The sequence below is a fragment of the Sinocyclocheilus anshuiensis genome, unplaced genomic scaffold (genome assembly GCF_001515605.1).
Source record: "Sinocyclocheilus anshuiensis isolate Anshui unplaced genomic scaffold, SAMN03320099.WGS_v1.1 scaffold1055, whole genome shotgun sequence".
Lineage (NCBI taxonomy): Eukaryota > Metazoa > Chordata > Actinopteri > Cypriniformes > Cyprinidae > Sinocyclocheilus > Sinocyclocheilus anshuiensis.
The window spans coordinates 20,270-37,067 of record NW_015547681.1 but is presented as its reverse complement, the minus strand read 5'-3'; the positions used below and the strand labels follow the sequence as shown (position 1 = coordinate 37,067).

At 37.9% G+C, this 16,798-nt stretch overlaps 1 protein-coding gene across 1 annotated transcript in view; it reads right to left on the bottom strand.

Moving 5' to 3' along the window:
* Positions 1 to 14,778, bottom strand: part of LOC107703099 (A disintegrin and metalloproteinase with thrombospondin motifs 14-like) — an 84,217-nt gene extending 69,439 nt beyond the window's left edge. The window contains exons 1-3 of the mRNA XM_016505622.1: positions 14,454 to 14,778; positions 13,735 to 14,114; positions 1,348 to 1,504 (exon numbers count right to left, since the gene is read on the bottom strand). Of these exons, the coding sequence (XP_016361108.1) occupies positions 1,348 to 1,504; positions 13,735 to 14,114; positions 14,454 to 14,532 (616 nt within the window). The 5' untranslated portion in view covers positions 14,533 to 14,778. The remainder of the gene's footprint in view (positions 1 to 1,347; positions 1,505 to 13,734; positions 14,115 to 14,453) is intronic.
* Between the last annotated feature and the right edge of the window lie 2,020 nt (positions 14,779 to 16,798).

Here is a 16,798-nt window from a genome sequence, read left to right as displayed (position 1 = left end):
GCATTTTATTTTTCAGGATTCACAGATGAATAGAAAGCTCAAAAGAACAGCATTTATTTGAATCAGAATTATAAATATCTTCACAACGTCACTTTTGAGCAATTTAATGCTTTCTTGCTGAATAAAAGCATTAATTCCTTTAAAATATATATGTCTTACTGACCCCAAACTTTTAAAAGGTAGTGTATATTAAAGTACTATGGTATTACCATCACTGTGTCATGGCACCAAACAAACATATTAGAAATCAATAGAAGGATTTGCGATAAATAAGCGGACGAGGCCTTCACAATCTGTCTGGCCAGTGAAAGATCTTTTGCTTTTTCTCTATACAGAATCTTTGGACCGGACCTGACCTGTGAAAGCAGATGCTCATGTTGGGTTCGACTGCTGACGCTCTGCAGAAGTGGAACAGAATTGAAAGCACTTTTATAGTAAAAGATCTCTGACTTCCTCCAGTGATTCCATGACAGCTTCCAAAGTTCCTGCTTCAGCAGCTTTTGAGTTCAGCACTTCAGTAATGTGCATTTAAATTCACAGAACGGCTCTCAGATGCTTCACTTCCTTCACAGAGCAATAAATCTGACTCTACAGGCTTGCTTGATTCCAGTTTCATGTGTCAGTAAAGATGTGGCAACACTTCAATGTCTAAGCTAAGATGTATATTGTACAGTCTGACAAAAAATGTTTATTGAGGTCAGAATCAACAATCACATCTTTTCATGCAGTAAGTCTGAGATACGTCACATTTAATCGAAACTAAACTGAAATTGCGAAATAGAATTTCATTTATATATATTATTTTATATTTCAAATTTTTTTTATTATAATGTTTTACTTTTTTATATTTATGTACATATTAAAGTATAATATTTAGAATTATAATTGTACAATTATACTGTACAATAAAATTATATTTTTATTATTATTATTTATTGTTCTAAAATACTAATTTCTTATTTAAATTTAGTAATAATAATATTAAATTAATAGTAAATTAAAAGTAATGAAAATATGTCAAAATACATATACATAAATACATAAATATTTTTTGTTTGTAAATACTTTAATATTTCTTATACTATTTTAGTAATAATAATAATAATAATAAAATTAAAAGTAATATTAGTAAAATGATAATATTTCATGTTTTTATATTTCTTATTATTATTTAGTAATTAAAAAAACAAAAACAAATTATTCATAAAATAATTTTTGTCATACTGCTGTATTATAATTAATATTTTTGTCCAAATTGTGCAGCCCTAAAAACAAACACAGTAAACTAAATCACAATCACAATTTTAATCAGGAAAAAAAATTTTTTTTTTCATAACCTCTGCTTACCTTCATTGTGAAGGTCATATCGCTTTTGATCCTTGTCCCTTTTGATGGCCGACCTTCGGTAGACCACATGGACGCGACCTTTGACCTCCACCTCCTGCTGGCCTTTCTCCAGAGGCTCGATGAAGAACTCTTCATCATCAGTGCGAATCAAGCCTGCCTGAAACCACACAGAGATCTATCAGACAAACACGGACGATCAGAAACAAAGCACATTAAACTAGCACATCCACCTCGAACTCCTGATTTTATTATTATTATTAAACAAGCAAAGCAAAACCTGGACATTTTAAATCAGAATCACAATTTTAATCAGAAAATCCACAATTAGATTTTCCACCTCTCCTCAACACACATAAATTGAGATATTGTGGTCAGGAATGAGCTTAAAGAAACCAAAACCAATAAACAGTGACACCAGTAACAAAAATCGAACAACCGAACACTTGTACGAGTACAGAAGGAGTACAGCGCCTTTCCTTTGTGTTTAAAATACCATCAATCTGTCGTTTCAGGCTGAATGTGGCCAAGAAACAACAACAAGAAAAGCATCCGCAAGATTTTTTGGCAGGAATGCTATAAATACACTTTGAGCGATCCAGACCATGATGGACTGTGTTTAGCCTGCATTTACCAACAGCACAAACTCCTCCTACCTGTGACTTCAAACTTTATATATTTGTATATAAGCTTAACATCAGCAAAGGTCGAAAGGTGCTCAATGAGTGTCAAAATTGTTCAGAGGCCAGAAGATGGCAAGAGCCGAGGCTAAAGCTCTTCTTCTCCTGCTCACGCTGCTCTCATGGAGTGGAAACTGAACTCAGAGTGTTTAGACAGACGTTTGCTTAGTGGATGGAGCCCAACATCTGCACCGAACCACTCGCCTGTAACCAAACTCATGGAACTAGAGCTCTTACCTGAACAAAGGCAGAAGGAAGCACTTTCATCTCGAACACAAAGACCGTATGTGGGCCATAATGTAGGCCAGGAAACACAAAGCCCAAACGGTCATTATTTTTCATTATTGTAATCTTTGCTGCTGTTGCAGCTCTTTCTCCAGGATTCTGCAGGATTTGACATCAGCAAAGCACATAAGATTCTCACAAACGAGTCTTTTCACACCAGACAGTAAACTATCACCCAAAACACACTGGCAAGTGTCCTGAAAACCACACTAGCATCACGGCAGCGAGATTTGCATGAACAAACATCACTTAAATGTACTTCATAACATGAAAATATCTAGCTAAAGCATGCAGAAACCCACAAGTTCGAGTTAAGATTGTGAGGACACCAGCTGTCCATCATTTTCCAGTCCCTCTTGACAATATGAGTGAAAAAGCAAGCTTGACGCCTCTTTAAGCACGAATATACACTAAATTCCACATATCAGCTCCCCTGTCTTTGAAGGTGGATATTTATAATATAGCGAGACGCTCCGTCCAGCCCCATACGGCCGTGAGCATTTCACACACGCAAGCTAGAAGAATCACACATGAGCAAAACGGCTGAGTAAAAATAACACGCTCGGAAGAAACAGATTTAACTCTGACAGTCAGTCTTCAGGCACATGGACATGCATTTAGAGGTTATATAGTGAATTCAAAAAGAACAAAATAAACCAGTGCCAAATTTACACTGTAAAGGTGGCACAGAAGTGCTTCTGAAGTGGCATTTATACTGTTTAAAGCAGCTCAGAGGTGACATAAATGCATTTTATGCAATTTACAAAGCTATTACAACTGTGTACTTTGATATTAGGAGCTGAGGTGGATCAGAGCAGGTATAATTTAGTCTGGCTTTTATGCAGCATTACATGTTTACACAGAATTTTGAGCAGGCACAGAGCAGCCTTAACTTGGCTGTGTAAAGATGGCTTTGGTTTACACTGTAAAGGTGGCACAGAAGCGCTTCTGAAGTGGCGTTTAGGTGTCTTTACAGTGGCTGTTTAATGCTGCTCAGAGGTGGCATAAATGCATTTCCACAGCAATTACAACTGTATAATTTCATGCTAGGGGCTAAAGTGGGTCTGAGCAGGCTTAATTTAGTCTGGCTTTTCTGCTGCATTGCACCTTTAAACTGAATTTTGAGCAGGCACAGAGCAGCATTAATTTTGCAGTTTAGGTGTCTTTACAGTGGCTGTTTAATGCTGCTCAGAGGTGGCATAAATGCATTTCCACAGCAATTACAACTGTATAATTTCATGCTAGGGGCTAAAGTGGGTCTGAGCAGGCTTAATTTAGTCTGGCTTTTCTGCTGCATTGCACCTTTAAACTGAATTTTGAGCAGGCACAGAGCAGCATTAATTTTGCAATGTAAAGAGGCCTTTAGTTTACACTGCAAAGGTGGCACAAAAGTGCTTCTTGAGTGGCATTTAGGTGCCTTTACAGTGGCTGTTTAATGCTGCTCAGAGGTGGCATAAACGCATTTTATGCAATTTACAAAGCAATTACAACTGTATACTTTGATATTAGGAGCTGAGGTGGATCAGAGCAAGCATAATTTAGTCTGGCTTTTATGCAGCATTACATCTTTACACAGAATTTTGAGCAGGCACAAAGCAGCCTTAACTTGGCTGTGTAAAGGTGGCTTTAGTTTACACTGCAAAGGTGGCACAGAAGCACTTCTGATGTGGCATTTAGGTGTCTTTACAGTGGCTGTTTAATGCTGCTCAGAGGTGGCATAAATGCATTTCCACAATTACAACTGTATACTTTGATATTAGGAGCTGAGGTGGATCAGAGCAGGTTTAATTTAGTCTGGCTTTGATGTGGCATTGCACATTTACACTGAATTTTGAGCAGGCACAGAGCAGCCTTAATTCGGCTGTGTAAAGATGCCTTAGATTTGCATTTCCAGAAACAAATATCTGTGTTTGCAAACAGCAGGTTTTGTGTAAATTTAGGAATGAAATGCTATTAGGAGCTTCTTCTCCACGACACTCAGTGTCTAAAAGTGTTAAAACAGCTAAAGATGGTAAAATTGGAGTAAAAATGAAACAACCAATAGCAATTCAGTATGCAAATGGCTGTAAGAAAACAGACCAATTGGAATCGAGGATTCAAATATTACATCATCACTGTCGCATTCTGAAAGAATTCTGTCACTGTCAAAGGGAGATTTTCAAAGTTTCTTAAAAAGTATCATGTTTACAACAACCAGAAATAGATGCAGGTCCAAGACTGAAATTATCTGCAATATAAAGTTTAAATGGAGCGTGTAAGTAAAGTGTTTTCAGCTGAATTAATTGCAAAAATGTAATAATTAGAGTCTAAAACAAACCCGAGGAGAATCTTGCAAGCACAATGAAAAGAGCAATGCAAATACTGTGAAATAAATGCACAACACTTGTTATTTATAGACCAAACACTATATCTGGGGGATTGAGACTGTAAAATCAACCATCCGAGTCTGTTTCTCAGAGATGTGACTTACTGAAGAAGAAGATGCAATACTGTAAAATAGAGTGGGTTTTTCTAAAAACTGCTCGACAAACAATAAGACAAAGAAAAGGCAAGCGTCCAGTGGTGAGAAAACCCCAAAGTCTTTCGTTATTGTCACACCACAGCAAAACATGCAATTTGAGGGAGATTGTTTGTCAACCTATAATTTGTAGTCAGGATCTCGGCCTTCTGTTTGAAGTAAACAATTCTGAGAGCCAAACATTTGGACAATGATATGTTTTCTACTTACATTTCTACATACAAGATTTTTAAAAAAAAGATATTAATACTTTTATTCCGCAAGATGCATTAAATTGATCAAAAGTGCCAGTAAAGACATTTATAATGTTACAAAAGCTTTCTATTTCAAATAAATGCTGTTCTTTTGAACTTTCTATTCATCTGTGAATCCTGAAAAATAAAATGCATCACAGTTTCCACAAAAATATTGGGCAGCACAACTGTTTTCAACATGGATAATAATCAGAAATGTTTCTTGAGCAGCAAATCAGCATATTAGAATGATTTCTGAAGATCATGTGACACTGAAGACTGGAGTAATGATGCTGAAAATTCAGCTTTGATCACAGAAATAAATTACATTTTAACATAGATTAACATGGAAAACAGCTGTTTTAAATTATAATAATATTTCACAATTTTACTGTATTTTTTATCAAATAAATGCAGTCTTGGTGAGCAGAAGAGCTTTTAATAATATTTTTATTCGCACGGACATGACATTTGGACAATGATTTGAAATTTGCATTCAAGGACAAATGTTAAGGTTACGGGTTTATTTAAATCACTAACAGTAATCAATCAGTAATAATTAGCTATAATATCAGTGTCTAAGCTGTAACCAAACTTTCAGAACATTGTGCACATTTCGTCTAAATCCCGCATGAACCTGCAGTCTTGCCTGACACTTTCTAATGGAATATTGTTATCGGCATCCAGAGCAGCATCAGCCATCACTGCGGGCAGAGAACATGTCGTACATCAGGCGGAAACATTCACACTAATTAACGCAGATCACAGCAAGCGCTGACAGACATAAAGCTCTCACACCACGATTTCATCCTCCGTAATCCCATCCGTCAACACAACAGGAGTAACTATACATCAGCACTGCGCTCTCAACACTCTCAGGCCTCAAATAAAAAGGCTTCGTATTTAGTGTAATATCAGCCTTCACACGGGGCTCCGGTTTACAGAAATAGTTCAAGCACTTCTGTCATCATTTACTCACACTCATGCCGTTCCAAACCCGTATGACTGATGACATCAAGGAGAATAAATGATGACAGAATTTTTGTTATTTTTGATTGAACTATTTTTATAATTACTCCATTAGGGTCTGACATGGAAACATAATGAATCATGTGCATCGGTTTTCCCAGCGGGTCACATGCCGCCGGTGTCAAACTCAGTTCCTGGAGGACCGGAGCTCTGGAGAGTTTAGATTCAACCCTACTTAAACACACCTGATCCAGCTAATCAAGTCCTTTAGGCTTATTTGAAAACTACATGGTGTGTGTGTGCTGGAGCAGGGTTGGAACTAAATTCCGCAGGGCTCCGGCCCTCCAGGAACTGAGTTTGACACCATGGACTTTATGGAAACACAAATAGCCCCTTCTTGATATGCTTAATACTCCTGTTTCCAGCACACATACAGTACATACATTCACCAAATTAGACCTTATGTCATCGCTGCTACATCTACATTCACTACAGTACACACTCATCAAGATTTAAACAGTGTCACCTGCGTGTAAACAAAAAAAAAAAGGTGCAAACTGTGATGTTTGGTTCATGAACAAATGATTCTTATGAACCGATTCAAAAGAATTCACGACGCAGGTTTGAGTTCGCGGGTTGAATCAGATTCACTCTGTGATTCGTTCTGAGCAGTTCACTACTGATTCCTTCACTAAACCAAAAAATGACTCTTGGTTCAGTAAGGGAGTCAGTTGTGAACTGCTCAGAACGATTCACTGACTGATTAAAAAGTTAATGAAATTGTTCGTGAATCAAACATCTTTATTTACACATTGTCTTTTGAACAACTAATCAGCACAGTAATGGTTAATTTCTAATTGGACATAACCTAACAATGACTCGCGGTTTAGTTGAGGGAATCAGTTGTGACATGTTCAGAACGATTCACCGAGTGAATCTGATTCAACCCGCTAACTCACGAGCGAACTCGAACGTGCGTCAGGAATTCTTTTGAATCGGTTCATTAAATTAATCATTTGTTCGTGAATCAAACATCACTGTTCGCAGTTATGTCCGATTCGAAATGAACCGGAACTGTTACTGCATTGCTTAGGTTCACAACACACAAGTATGTTTACTGTTTGGTTGTTCAAATGACTACGTGAAAATAAAGATGTATATTCTTAACAGGGCTTTTATTGTAATAAATTAATAACTGTACAAAAAAATATTACTTATTTGTCCAAATTTAAGGTTGATTCAACTGCAATCAGGATCAATAATGAAATAATTTGTGTCTCTCTCCCTCTCTCTCTCTCTCTCTCTCTCTCTCTCTCTCTCTATATATATAATTCTAAATAAATAAGTAATAAATAACCTTTCATCACAAATGCAGAGATGAAGGCTGGCTCCTTCTTGTCAGCGCTGAATCTTAAAAACAAGACATCTCGCTTCTGTGAGAACCGTGTAAACATAAGTGCAAGCTAGTGACGGCACGTTCAGATTTCCCAGAATTCAGGGAGGTCCAACTGAATCTAGCAACCGCAAAGATCTTGGACGCAGAGATAGAACAGATATGCTTTCACAGCATTCCATATCACCATGCATATCCTAAACTGGATTTGCTGTGGGTTTACCATGGAGACAAGCTAAAGTTAGAGATGGAAATAGTCCAGAGATTCAGCTGACGGCTCAACAGACAGCTGTCACGTTTGGTGTTAAAGGCCGCTTACACACATGCACAGCAAACTTTTAAAACCTGCACGCTCGGTGCATCTGGGTGAGCATTCATTACTGTCTGCATGTTGATTTATTCAGTGAACTGTATGAATCTGCAGCCTGCAGTTCGTAGGGTGGGGGACGCTCTTTGACACGCAGACCCTGCAAGACAAGACGTGCCGGTGTTGATGTTGGCACACATGCTCGGCAGCTGATCTATCATTACCGTGACAGGCGTGCTTCCTCTGCCGCCTGATCCGTGCCATACCAATGACCTCATAGGCTTGAAGGGGACACCCTGCTATTCATAAAACCTCGAGGATGTGCTTTCAATTAAGGCAGTGATTACAGTTATCTCTGCCCATGCTGAGAGCAGCTGTCTGCATTTCTGCAGGGCACGTTCAGAAGCACATGGACCTCCATCAGCGACCGTGTGTCCGGTAACCCGCTGGATGGAGGCAGATAAAGCAAACAAACCTTCAAATGACATCCTCTGCATTGCATAAGAGCTCTAATATGGGGGCTGTTTGTGTCAATCGATGCACTCCATCGATATACAGTAGTCATCTGTACTGGATCCTGTATGGTCAGCTAGAATGAGGTTGGGTTTGACAGACTGTGGATAAGAGCAACCAAGCTGATCGATATCGGCTTGTGAACATGCATGCAGTGCAGCTGTCAGAAACAACCAGATTTTACAGCATGTTTGCAACGTTAAGGTGTGACATTATTCTTTATTCAGAAGTATTTCATGCATTTTGCATTTGCAACAAAAGGCCTAAAACATACAGAAAAGTATGTGAAATACAAACGCATCTAGCTTTGTGACATCGATTCTGAAATGTGTCAGACTGCAAGTCATAAAGCAACAAAAGCACTGCCTTTAAAGTCTTTTACAGTAAGTTTTCTCTTTCAGCTCAACTATGGTCATGGCGAAGCCACAGATTGAAGAGAATCTTACTGAGCAAGTTAAATTGTTGGCCTGTTTGAATGGAACACACATTTGCCACACTGTTAGAGCCACAGCAGTTCATTATGTTGCTTCATACAAGCCTATATTGCAAAAGCTTGTCCATAAATTGGTCTACAGGGCTTTTCACCGTTTTTGCACACAGTATGAATAGCCTCAGCACCAAAACTCTACATGCATGGTCTGAAATAAATATGCATCGTTTGCATGCTGCAGACACAAGATGTGTGTGAAAGACTTTAGAGAGACGTTTGGACCAACTCACACATGAGCCATAGAGCGGTCATCTATTCACAAAACATCAGAAACAACCAGATTTTATGTTTGCAACTTCAAGTGGTGTCGTTATTCTTTAATAAGAAGCATTTTCATGCATCTTGCTTTTGCAATGTAAGGCCTAAAATATACAGAAAAGCATGTGAAATGTAAATGCATCTAGCTTGATTTTGTGTTGCTGAATTCTGAAACGTGTCATTGCAAGTCATAAAGCAACAAAAGCACACGTCGCATTCTCAGTTTTGTCGCTATAGTGTGCATTAGCATGCATTTTAAGACGTTTTCACTTTCAGCTCAATTACTGTCATGGTGATGCAACAGAAGAGAATTTTACTGAGCAAGTTAGTTAAAGTTAGTTAAATTGTTGACCTGTTTGAATGGCACACACATTTGAAGGAAACTCTATCGCCTCCTTGAGGTCTGTTACTGACAAAACAATGCATCATTTTATGTTGCTTCATACAAGACTATATTGCAAAAGTTTGCTTTTCTACCATATTTTCTACTGTATTTCGCAGTATGAATAGCCTCAGCACCAAAACTCTACTTTTGTAGTGCTGCATGCTGCAGACACGAGATGTGTGAGAAAGACTTTAGAGAGACCACCTCATACATGAGTTTGCCAGAGTTTCAGCTTTCATAATCATGTCTGGTACGCTTCAGAGATTCAGTGCCACAATAAATGTTGTCTGTTCACATATTCATCAGAAGTGCTTCTGTCCTGCGGTGTGCGGGTGGTTCGTTTACCTGCTGTATCGGGGTCTCAATGCAAGCGCATCTCACAAACAGCTTGACATTGCCTTCGCTGCTGCTTAAAGAGACCATAATTATATATCATCCTTGAAGTTTACATCAGTTGTTGCAAAGGTCAGCAATGGTGCCAGTATGCAGTGAGCATGTTGCGTGCCAAAACAACACATTTCCTAGTACAAGATGCTGAGTTTAGTAAACAACTGTTTGCATTCAGTCACTTTAAATTGCTGCAATCTTCCCACAGTGGGTCGATTTGAATGAAATTGAGCCCCTATTGGATGAAAATACTAAATATCACCACCTGGTTAACAGTGTTGGGAAGGTTACTTTGGAAATGTAATAGGTTACAGATTGTAATTTAATTACACATTTTTTCTTAGTAACTGTAACTGATTACAATTACTTTTATTTTGTAATTAAATTACGTAATTCCGTTACTTGTAACTAGTTACTCCCCAACACTGCTGGTTAATCAATTAAACAAATTAGAGTTTCAAACTTTACTGATGCACTATAATAAAAGAAACCTGTGATAATTTAGAATGAAATACACTAGTGTACTGCTTACTGTACTATGCTGAATACAAACTTCAAAATACTATATGAAACGTGCATTTTAAAAAGTAGTATGCTACATTGTTGTCACATGACCTAATTACACGCTTGTTTGATTCTGAAAGTAGATTTCATTTATTTCATTAAAAATAGTTAAAATGCATTCCTGAAATCCAATCTGGCTTAAAAATGTCTGCATGGTGAAAATATAATAAAGATCACAGTTTGTAACGCAACTTCCAGTTCATTAATTATGCTTAATGTATAAGGTCAAGTCAAGTGCATTATGGCATACTGTTCTTACTGTTGCATATGCACATAAAGACAAATATAGCAAGTTTTGCAGGTATTCAACTGTATGCACACTGAAAATGTGCATACCATGCACAGTATACTGTAGAAATAGTACATCAAGCTCAGCCTCATTTTAACAAACATTTCAAACCTGTAATTCTTAATGCATTGTCATGCTTCTTAGAGCAGCTACACTCACACTTCTTTCCCACAACGTGATTAACAGGTTAACCTGACTGTCTATAACTATTTTACAGAGTAATCTTGAATATCTCAAGCATGCACATCATAAACTGTGAATGCATTTGCTGGCTGATAATTGCAGTTTGCAAAACCATTAATGCTGCACAAATAAACACTTCTGCTGCAGGCCAGACAGCAGCTGGAGTCTGTCACTTTCATTTTCCCGTCCCTAAACGATATTTTCTTGAACAGCACAGAATGGCTGTTGTGTTAGCGCAGTATCGGCTCTGTCCGGGACAGCGGCGCAGGAGACAGCGTGTCATTGTCCGCGCGGCCCTGACAGTGATTACCTAAGTGAGTAATCAATGTGGCCGTAATGAATGATCTCATTGTGTGCGCAAACGTGCTGGAGGAACAGAGCCACTCTGTGCTGCCCCTCACGGAAATCACTGCTGCTGATGGGAGTATTGAGTTGCACTGAAAAAGCAAAGCAATTTTGGCTGCCTCCTAAAGCTCTTTGATTAAACTAATAACAGTGAAGGCTACAACACAGACGTCCTGTCACAAAAGCACTGGGCGTGTCGTGCAGTCACAACAACAATGCACATGCATATACATATGGAAGTTTATTTATGCCATGGTATGAAAATATAATAAGCTAATTGAGACTTTTTGTTTCACAGTTTTGGACTTTTTTTCCTCTGAATTTTAAGTTTACATCTCAGAATTTATATCTAACAAAATGTATGTATTTTCTCTGAATTCTGAGTTTATATCTTGCATTTCTGTCTTTTTTCTCAAGAATTCTGAGGTTACATCTTGGAATTCTGACATTTTTTCCTTGGAATTCTGAGTTTATATCTCACAATTCTGACTTTTTTCTCCAGAATTCTGAGTTTATATCTCGCAGTTCTGACTTTTTTCTCGGAATTCTGAGTTTACATCTTGGAATTCTGACTTTTTTCCTCGGAATTCTGAGTTTACATCTGGGAATTCCGACTTTTTTTTACTCGGAATTCTGAGTTTATATCTCACAATTCTGATTTTTCTTTCTCCAGAATTCCAAGTTTACGTCTCGCAATTCTGACTTTTTTTCTCAGAATTCCGAGTTTACATCTTGCAATTCTTTAATTTTTTTTTTGAATTCTCAGTTTACATCTTGCAATTTTTTAATTCCGTGGTAGAAATGAGCCTCCATACATAGAGATGCGTCACATAACTGTGAGTTCGCAAGACCCGCGAGCTGCTTTCTTGCAGTCTTCGTTTTGATTTGAGACCACGCACTGAGGAATGACCACACTATCAAGGGTGCACTTAATCAGGTTTACAGGGTCAGAAGGGTCAACTGAATCCATGCGTGTTTGGGGAGATTTGGGATGGTTTGAGTCTGTGACCTGAACAAAACCTCAGGACAGCAAGACAGAGAACAAAACAAGGCAGAACTCTTGTTGTTCCTGTTAGGATAGGATGTTGACTGTTGCACAGCCCTGATTTTTTTTCAGCAGCCAAATTAATGAATCCTGTCATACTCTGGGTAAATTTGTGTACTGTGACCCTCGGATAAGGACTTAAGGGGGACGGACAGACATTATTAGTTTGACAAACCAGGAAAGTGAAAGTATGATCAGAGCTGGTGTGCATGTGAATCTTACGTAAGAGCTGGAAAGACTGGAAACTACAGCCATTTGACAGATGATCATGTCCGGAGGGCAGCGGATAAGCAGTAAACTCAGATTTATACAACAGTTTGAGTCATTATAATGAATGTTTGCATCCCAAAACCTGGTGAGCTGCAATCCTGGCATCTTCATGCAATATGAGCAGCAATTTTGAAGCATTTGATGCCCCAAAACACTGTCCAAATTTGGAGCCTTCCTATGCAGTACATGCCCAAAAACTCTATGTTTGGAGAACAACTATGATTCCCAAAAATAAACTTTTATGCAACAATGGCCAAAAATGAAGGCAAGACACTATAGGCAAAACATTTTTTTCATGCACTGGTCAATTTTGAGATATTAGTCTATTTGGCTTTTCATAATGTGTTGTTTCAGACTAGTGGAAAGAAAACTACCAAAATGCACTTTTAAGTGTTTATTGTAAAGCATTTATCTATTTGAGTCCATAGATTTCAATTACAATACAAATCTTTAAAAGTTGTTTTCTCCACTTCTGCAGCACTTACACCAAAACGTACAGTTTTATTCCATTTATGTCATTATTCTGAAGGTTTTAACTGTGGGGTTTGTTCATACAGAGTATCATTTGTCCTGATTTTATAATTTCACGTTATCTATTTGCGTCAATAGATTTCAGTCACAATACATATCTCTAAAGGTGGTTTTCTCCAAAAAAAGTGTTTGTTTCTCCACTTCAGCACTTACACCAAAACTTACAGTTTTATTGCTGTCATTATTCTGAAGGTTTTTACTGTGGGGTTTGTTCATGTATCATTTGACCTGGTTTATATAACATTTTACTAATAAAAACGCGGTGAAGATGTATTTATCCTGGCTATTAACAGTATTTTCTGATTTATGGAGTGATAAAAAGAGAAATCCAAAATCCCGTCAGCAAAAAAAATATGTACATAATAAAACAAAAAAATTCAACCAGGCTTTATCCAGTGTTCCGATTTTTTGTTCTGGAAATGTATGCAAAATAGTGCATATTTAATTAAATAATGCCTGATTTGCGTATTTAAACATAACATTTCAACTGGGGAAGTATGGTGATATCTATCTATTGATCTATCTACCTAATATATATAATATAGTATACCCTATTCACCTGGTGTCTTGCCTTTAAAACATGCTGTACATCTATTTATGCACTAAAATGTGCTCTAGGTTTGCATTTCACTGGTTTCTGAGACTCTGTATGCCCCATTTTTTGACAAAGCTGCACACACTTATGATGCCCAAGGCTGACATCTCACTGGGTTTAGAGACACAGCCAGTGTGAGCTGTTACTCACCAGTCCATCACAGTTACTGATGACCACTGAGGCCCTCGGCATGTCCGTTACATCCCCGGTAAACACGCAGTCTCCCAGGATCCGCTCTTTGGCCTGTTCCTCAAAATCCTCCTGCCACTGAACAAAAGCTCCAGGGGCCACGAGTCTCCTGTTGGCCCTCAGGCGCAAGTGCAGCTCTTTTCCAAACACAGTGACGTTGAAGAACAGCTGTTGCGCGTTCAGGGCCGTGGTGAGAGGCGTAACGGGGGCGTCGCGGGGCACCCGTTTCTTGCCGGTTGGTGACGCTCTCGCGGAAAGCACGTGAGAAACGAACCGGCCGCGAGCGTCAGTGCTGAACGGGACAATCAGACCGAATTCACTCAGCTTACCGGAGGGATTCCCTAACAAAAACAGAACAGAAGATTGCATTAAAATCCTGTGTACACTTAACATTATATGAGACCAAACTACATTTTATATGCATGCACAAAATTGTATACTATTTATAATATTGTTTTATGAATATAAAAAGGCATGAAGTTAACTATTTATAGACATATGAATGGGCATGCATGCAAAAATTCGCATGCACTCAGTATGTATCTGCAGTCAGAAACACAATTTTGACGACTTGATCTCGAGTTCATTTTATTGGAGCGTTTTTAACCCGTTCTTTCTTGCTAAGTATTTACTGTTCACACACACACAAAGATAAGCTCATATAAACCAGCTTCCCTTACCATGAGATTTTGCAGCATGTCTATAGTCCATAAATAAGAGGTTTATCGTACAGTACATGAATAGATAAATATAATCCATAGCTGTGGCGGTGAGAGCCAATGCACGAGACTTTTCTTCTGGAAGTACACTGGAAACTTTCCTCCTGGACGCGGTTCATGAGGAACGGTGTGTTGCAGAAAGTTGCGCGGAACTGCGGAGCATTGCGAGCGTCTCTCAAACTCCAGACTGACGGACACCGAGAGTTTCTGCAGAGTTCTGATGGACTGAAGTGGACTGGACTCAGATGGGACAACCCATCACTGAGAGCTCATGACGACAGCTCGAGCAGAGGGAAGGAAGAGGAGACCGCCTGAAGCTCCACACGTGGAAAAAAATGGGTCTTAAATGGTTAAACGTGCTTTTAATCAGAGGGAATGCAATGGTTAAAAGTAGTTCAATGCGTTGGAAAGTCTCAGCAGTGCTTTTGTTGAACGCTTTCACGCATTTATGCTTTAAAAACACACTGATGGGAAAAGGGCAAACTTTGAAAAAAGTAATTTAAAGGGATAGTTCACCTTAAAACGAAAGTTCTGTCATCATTTATGCACCCGTAGTTTCCATAAAAGCAGTCATAAAAAACAGTCCATATGACTTATGCACTGCGTTCCACGTCACAGATTTTGAAATGCAATTTGTTGGTTCTTTGTTTGAACAAAAAAAAATAATAATTAATGGATTTTTAATGGATTTTTCTGTTTCATAATAAGTTATATATATATATATATATATATATATACATTTATTTTTTTATCTATTTTTATTAATTGCAGAAAAAATGTTGCCTGAATGCAAGTTTTAATGAAGAATAGTTTATCTGACTTTTAAATTATATATGTGGGAACAGAAATATTTGTAAATTATTTAAGACTTTTTGAAGTGCAGCTAAATACATTTCTCTCTTTTTTTTTTGTCTGTTTGTTTAAAAAAATGAATGGAAAAGATTTTAAAAATTAAATTAAAATTAAGTTTTTATTTAATGTATGACATAAATTTCCAAACATGAATATAACATTTTTTTAAATAATAATAATTTGAAAACATTTGCTAAATTTGATTGCAGTATTATTTTAGCGCATTGACTGAATGCATATGTAAGAAAAATAGTAGCTTATCTGACTTTTTGGGGGGATAAAACATCGTTCAATGGATTAACTCTCGTTATTTATATTAATATTTACAGTATAAATGTGGGACCAGAAATAGTTTAAAATCAGTTTGAAGTGCAGCTTCCCCTACTGGCCGAGGATGCAGGTGCTCCAGTGCTGCCAATTTGCATGTTTTTGAATTAATTAGCAGGACAGACTGTGATTAGTGATAGACCAAAACATCAACATGATCTTCAAGAGCAAGACAGAATGACGGCTACCATCAGAAATCAGTTCAAAAGAACTCTCTAGTCCACTTGTTAGAGCTCTTTCTTTCACATGCAATCAGCTGTTTCCCACATATACAAGGTTTTTCTTATGACCAGCAGATCCCCAGAAGAGAGATGACAAAAAAAAATCCCCTGATCTCACACTCTATTGGCTGATAATAGACAATCATCCCATATAAGGCCTCGTAAAGCAGATCCTGGAGGATTTTAGCGTGATTCAGGTGTGACTCAGTTGTGAACTGGTCTTGTTAAGGCGCTCAATGAAACAGACAGAATCATCTTGTTCCAGCTGTACTGAATCACACATGCAACCTTTTATAATGCTTGTTTAGTCCAGCATAAACAGTCCAGAAAGCTTCATCGCTTGGTTTTACGTTAGTCATTCATTAAAGGAATAGTTCAGCCGAAATGAACATTTTATCATCATTTACTGGCCTTCACGTCATTCCCATCTCATGCTGTTTTCTTTCTGCTCTTTTGCATACAAAACTACTACATATCTTATAATACTTTATGGTGTTTATGATGGTGCTTATGATACTTGATAATGTACAAACGTCCAGCTTCAGCTGGAGCTTCACGTGTCCTTCTGCTGTCAGATTTTTATCAAGTAAAGGTCAGAATAACTGCAGTAATATCTCCAGATGAACACTTACTGGACTGAAGCAGCTCAGCTTTACTTGATTCTCCATCAATCATGTTTTAGAGTCTCAAATCTGATCCTCAGGATCTTTTGAGGAGCGTTTGTTTCCAGAAGCTTTACTTTCACTGTTCCTCAGCGGAGGAATGATCTTCACAAGCCTCCAGAACATCTCACATCTTCTGAGGAGCCTTTATTTCTTCAGCTCTCAATCACTGCATTATATGTTTGGATCATTTCACTCTCATCTTACTGAGACAGATTACTGGAGATGTAGAGCGACGACTGAT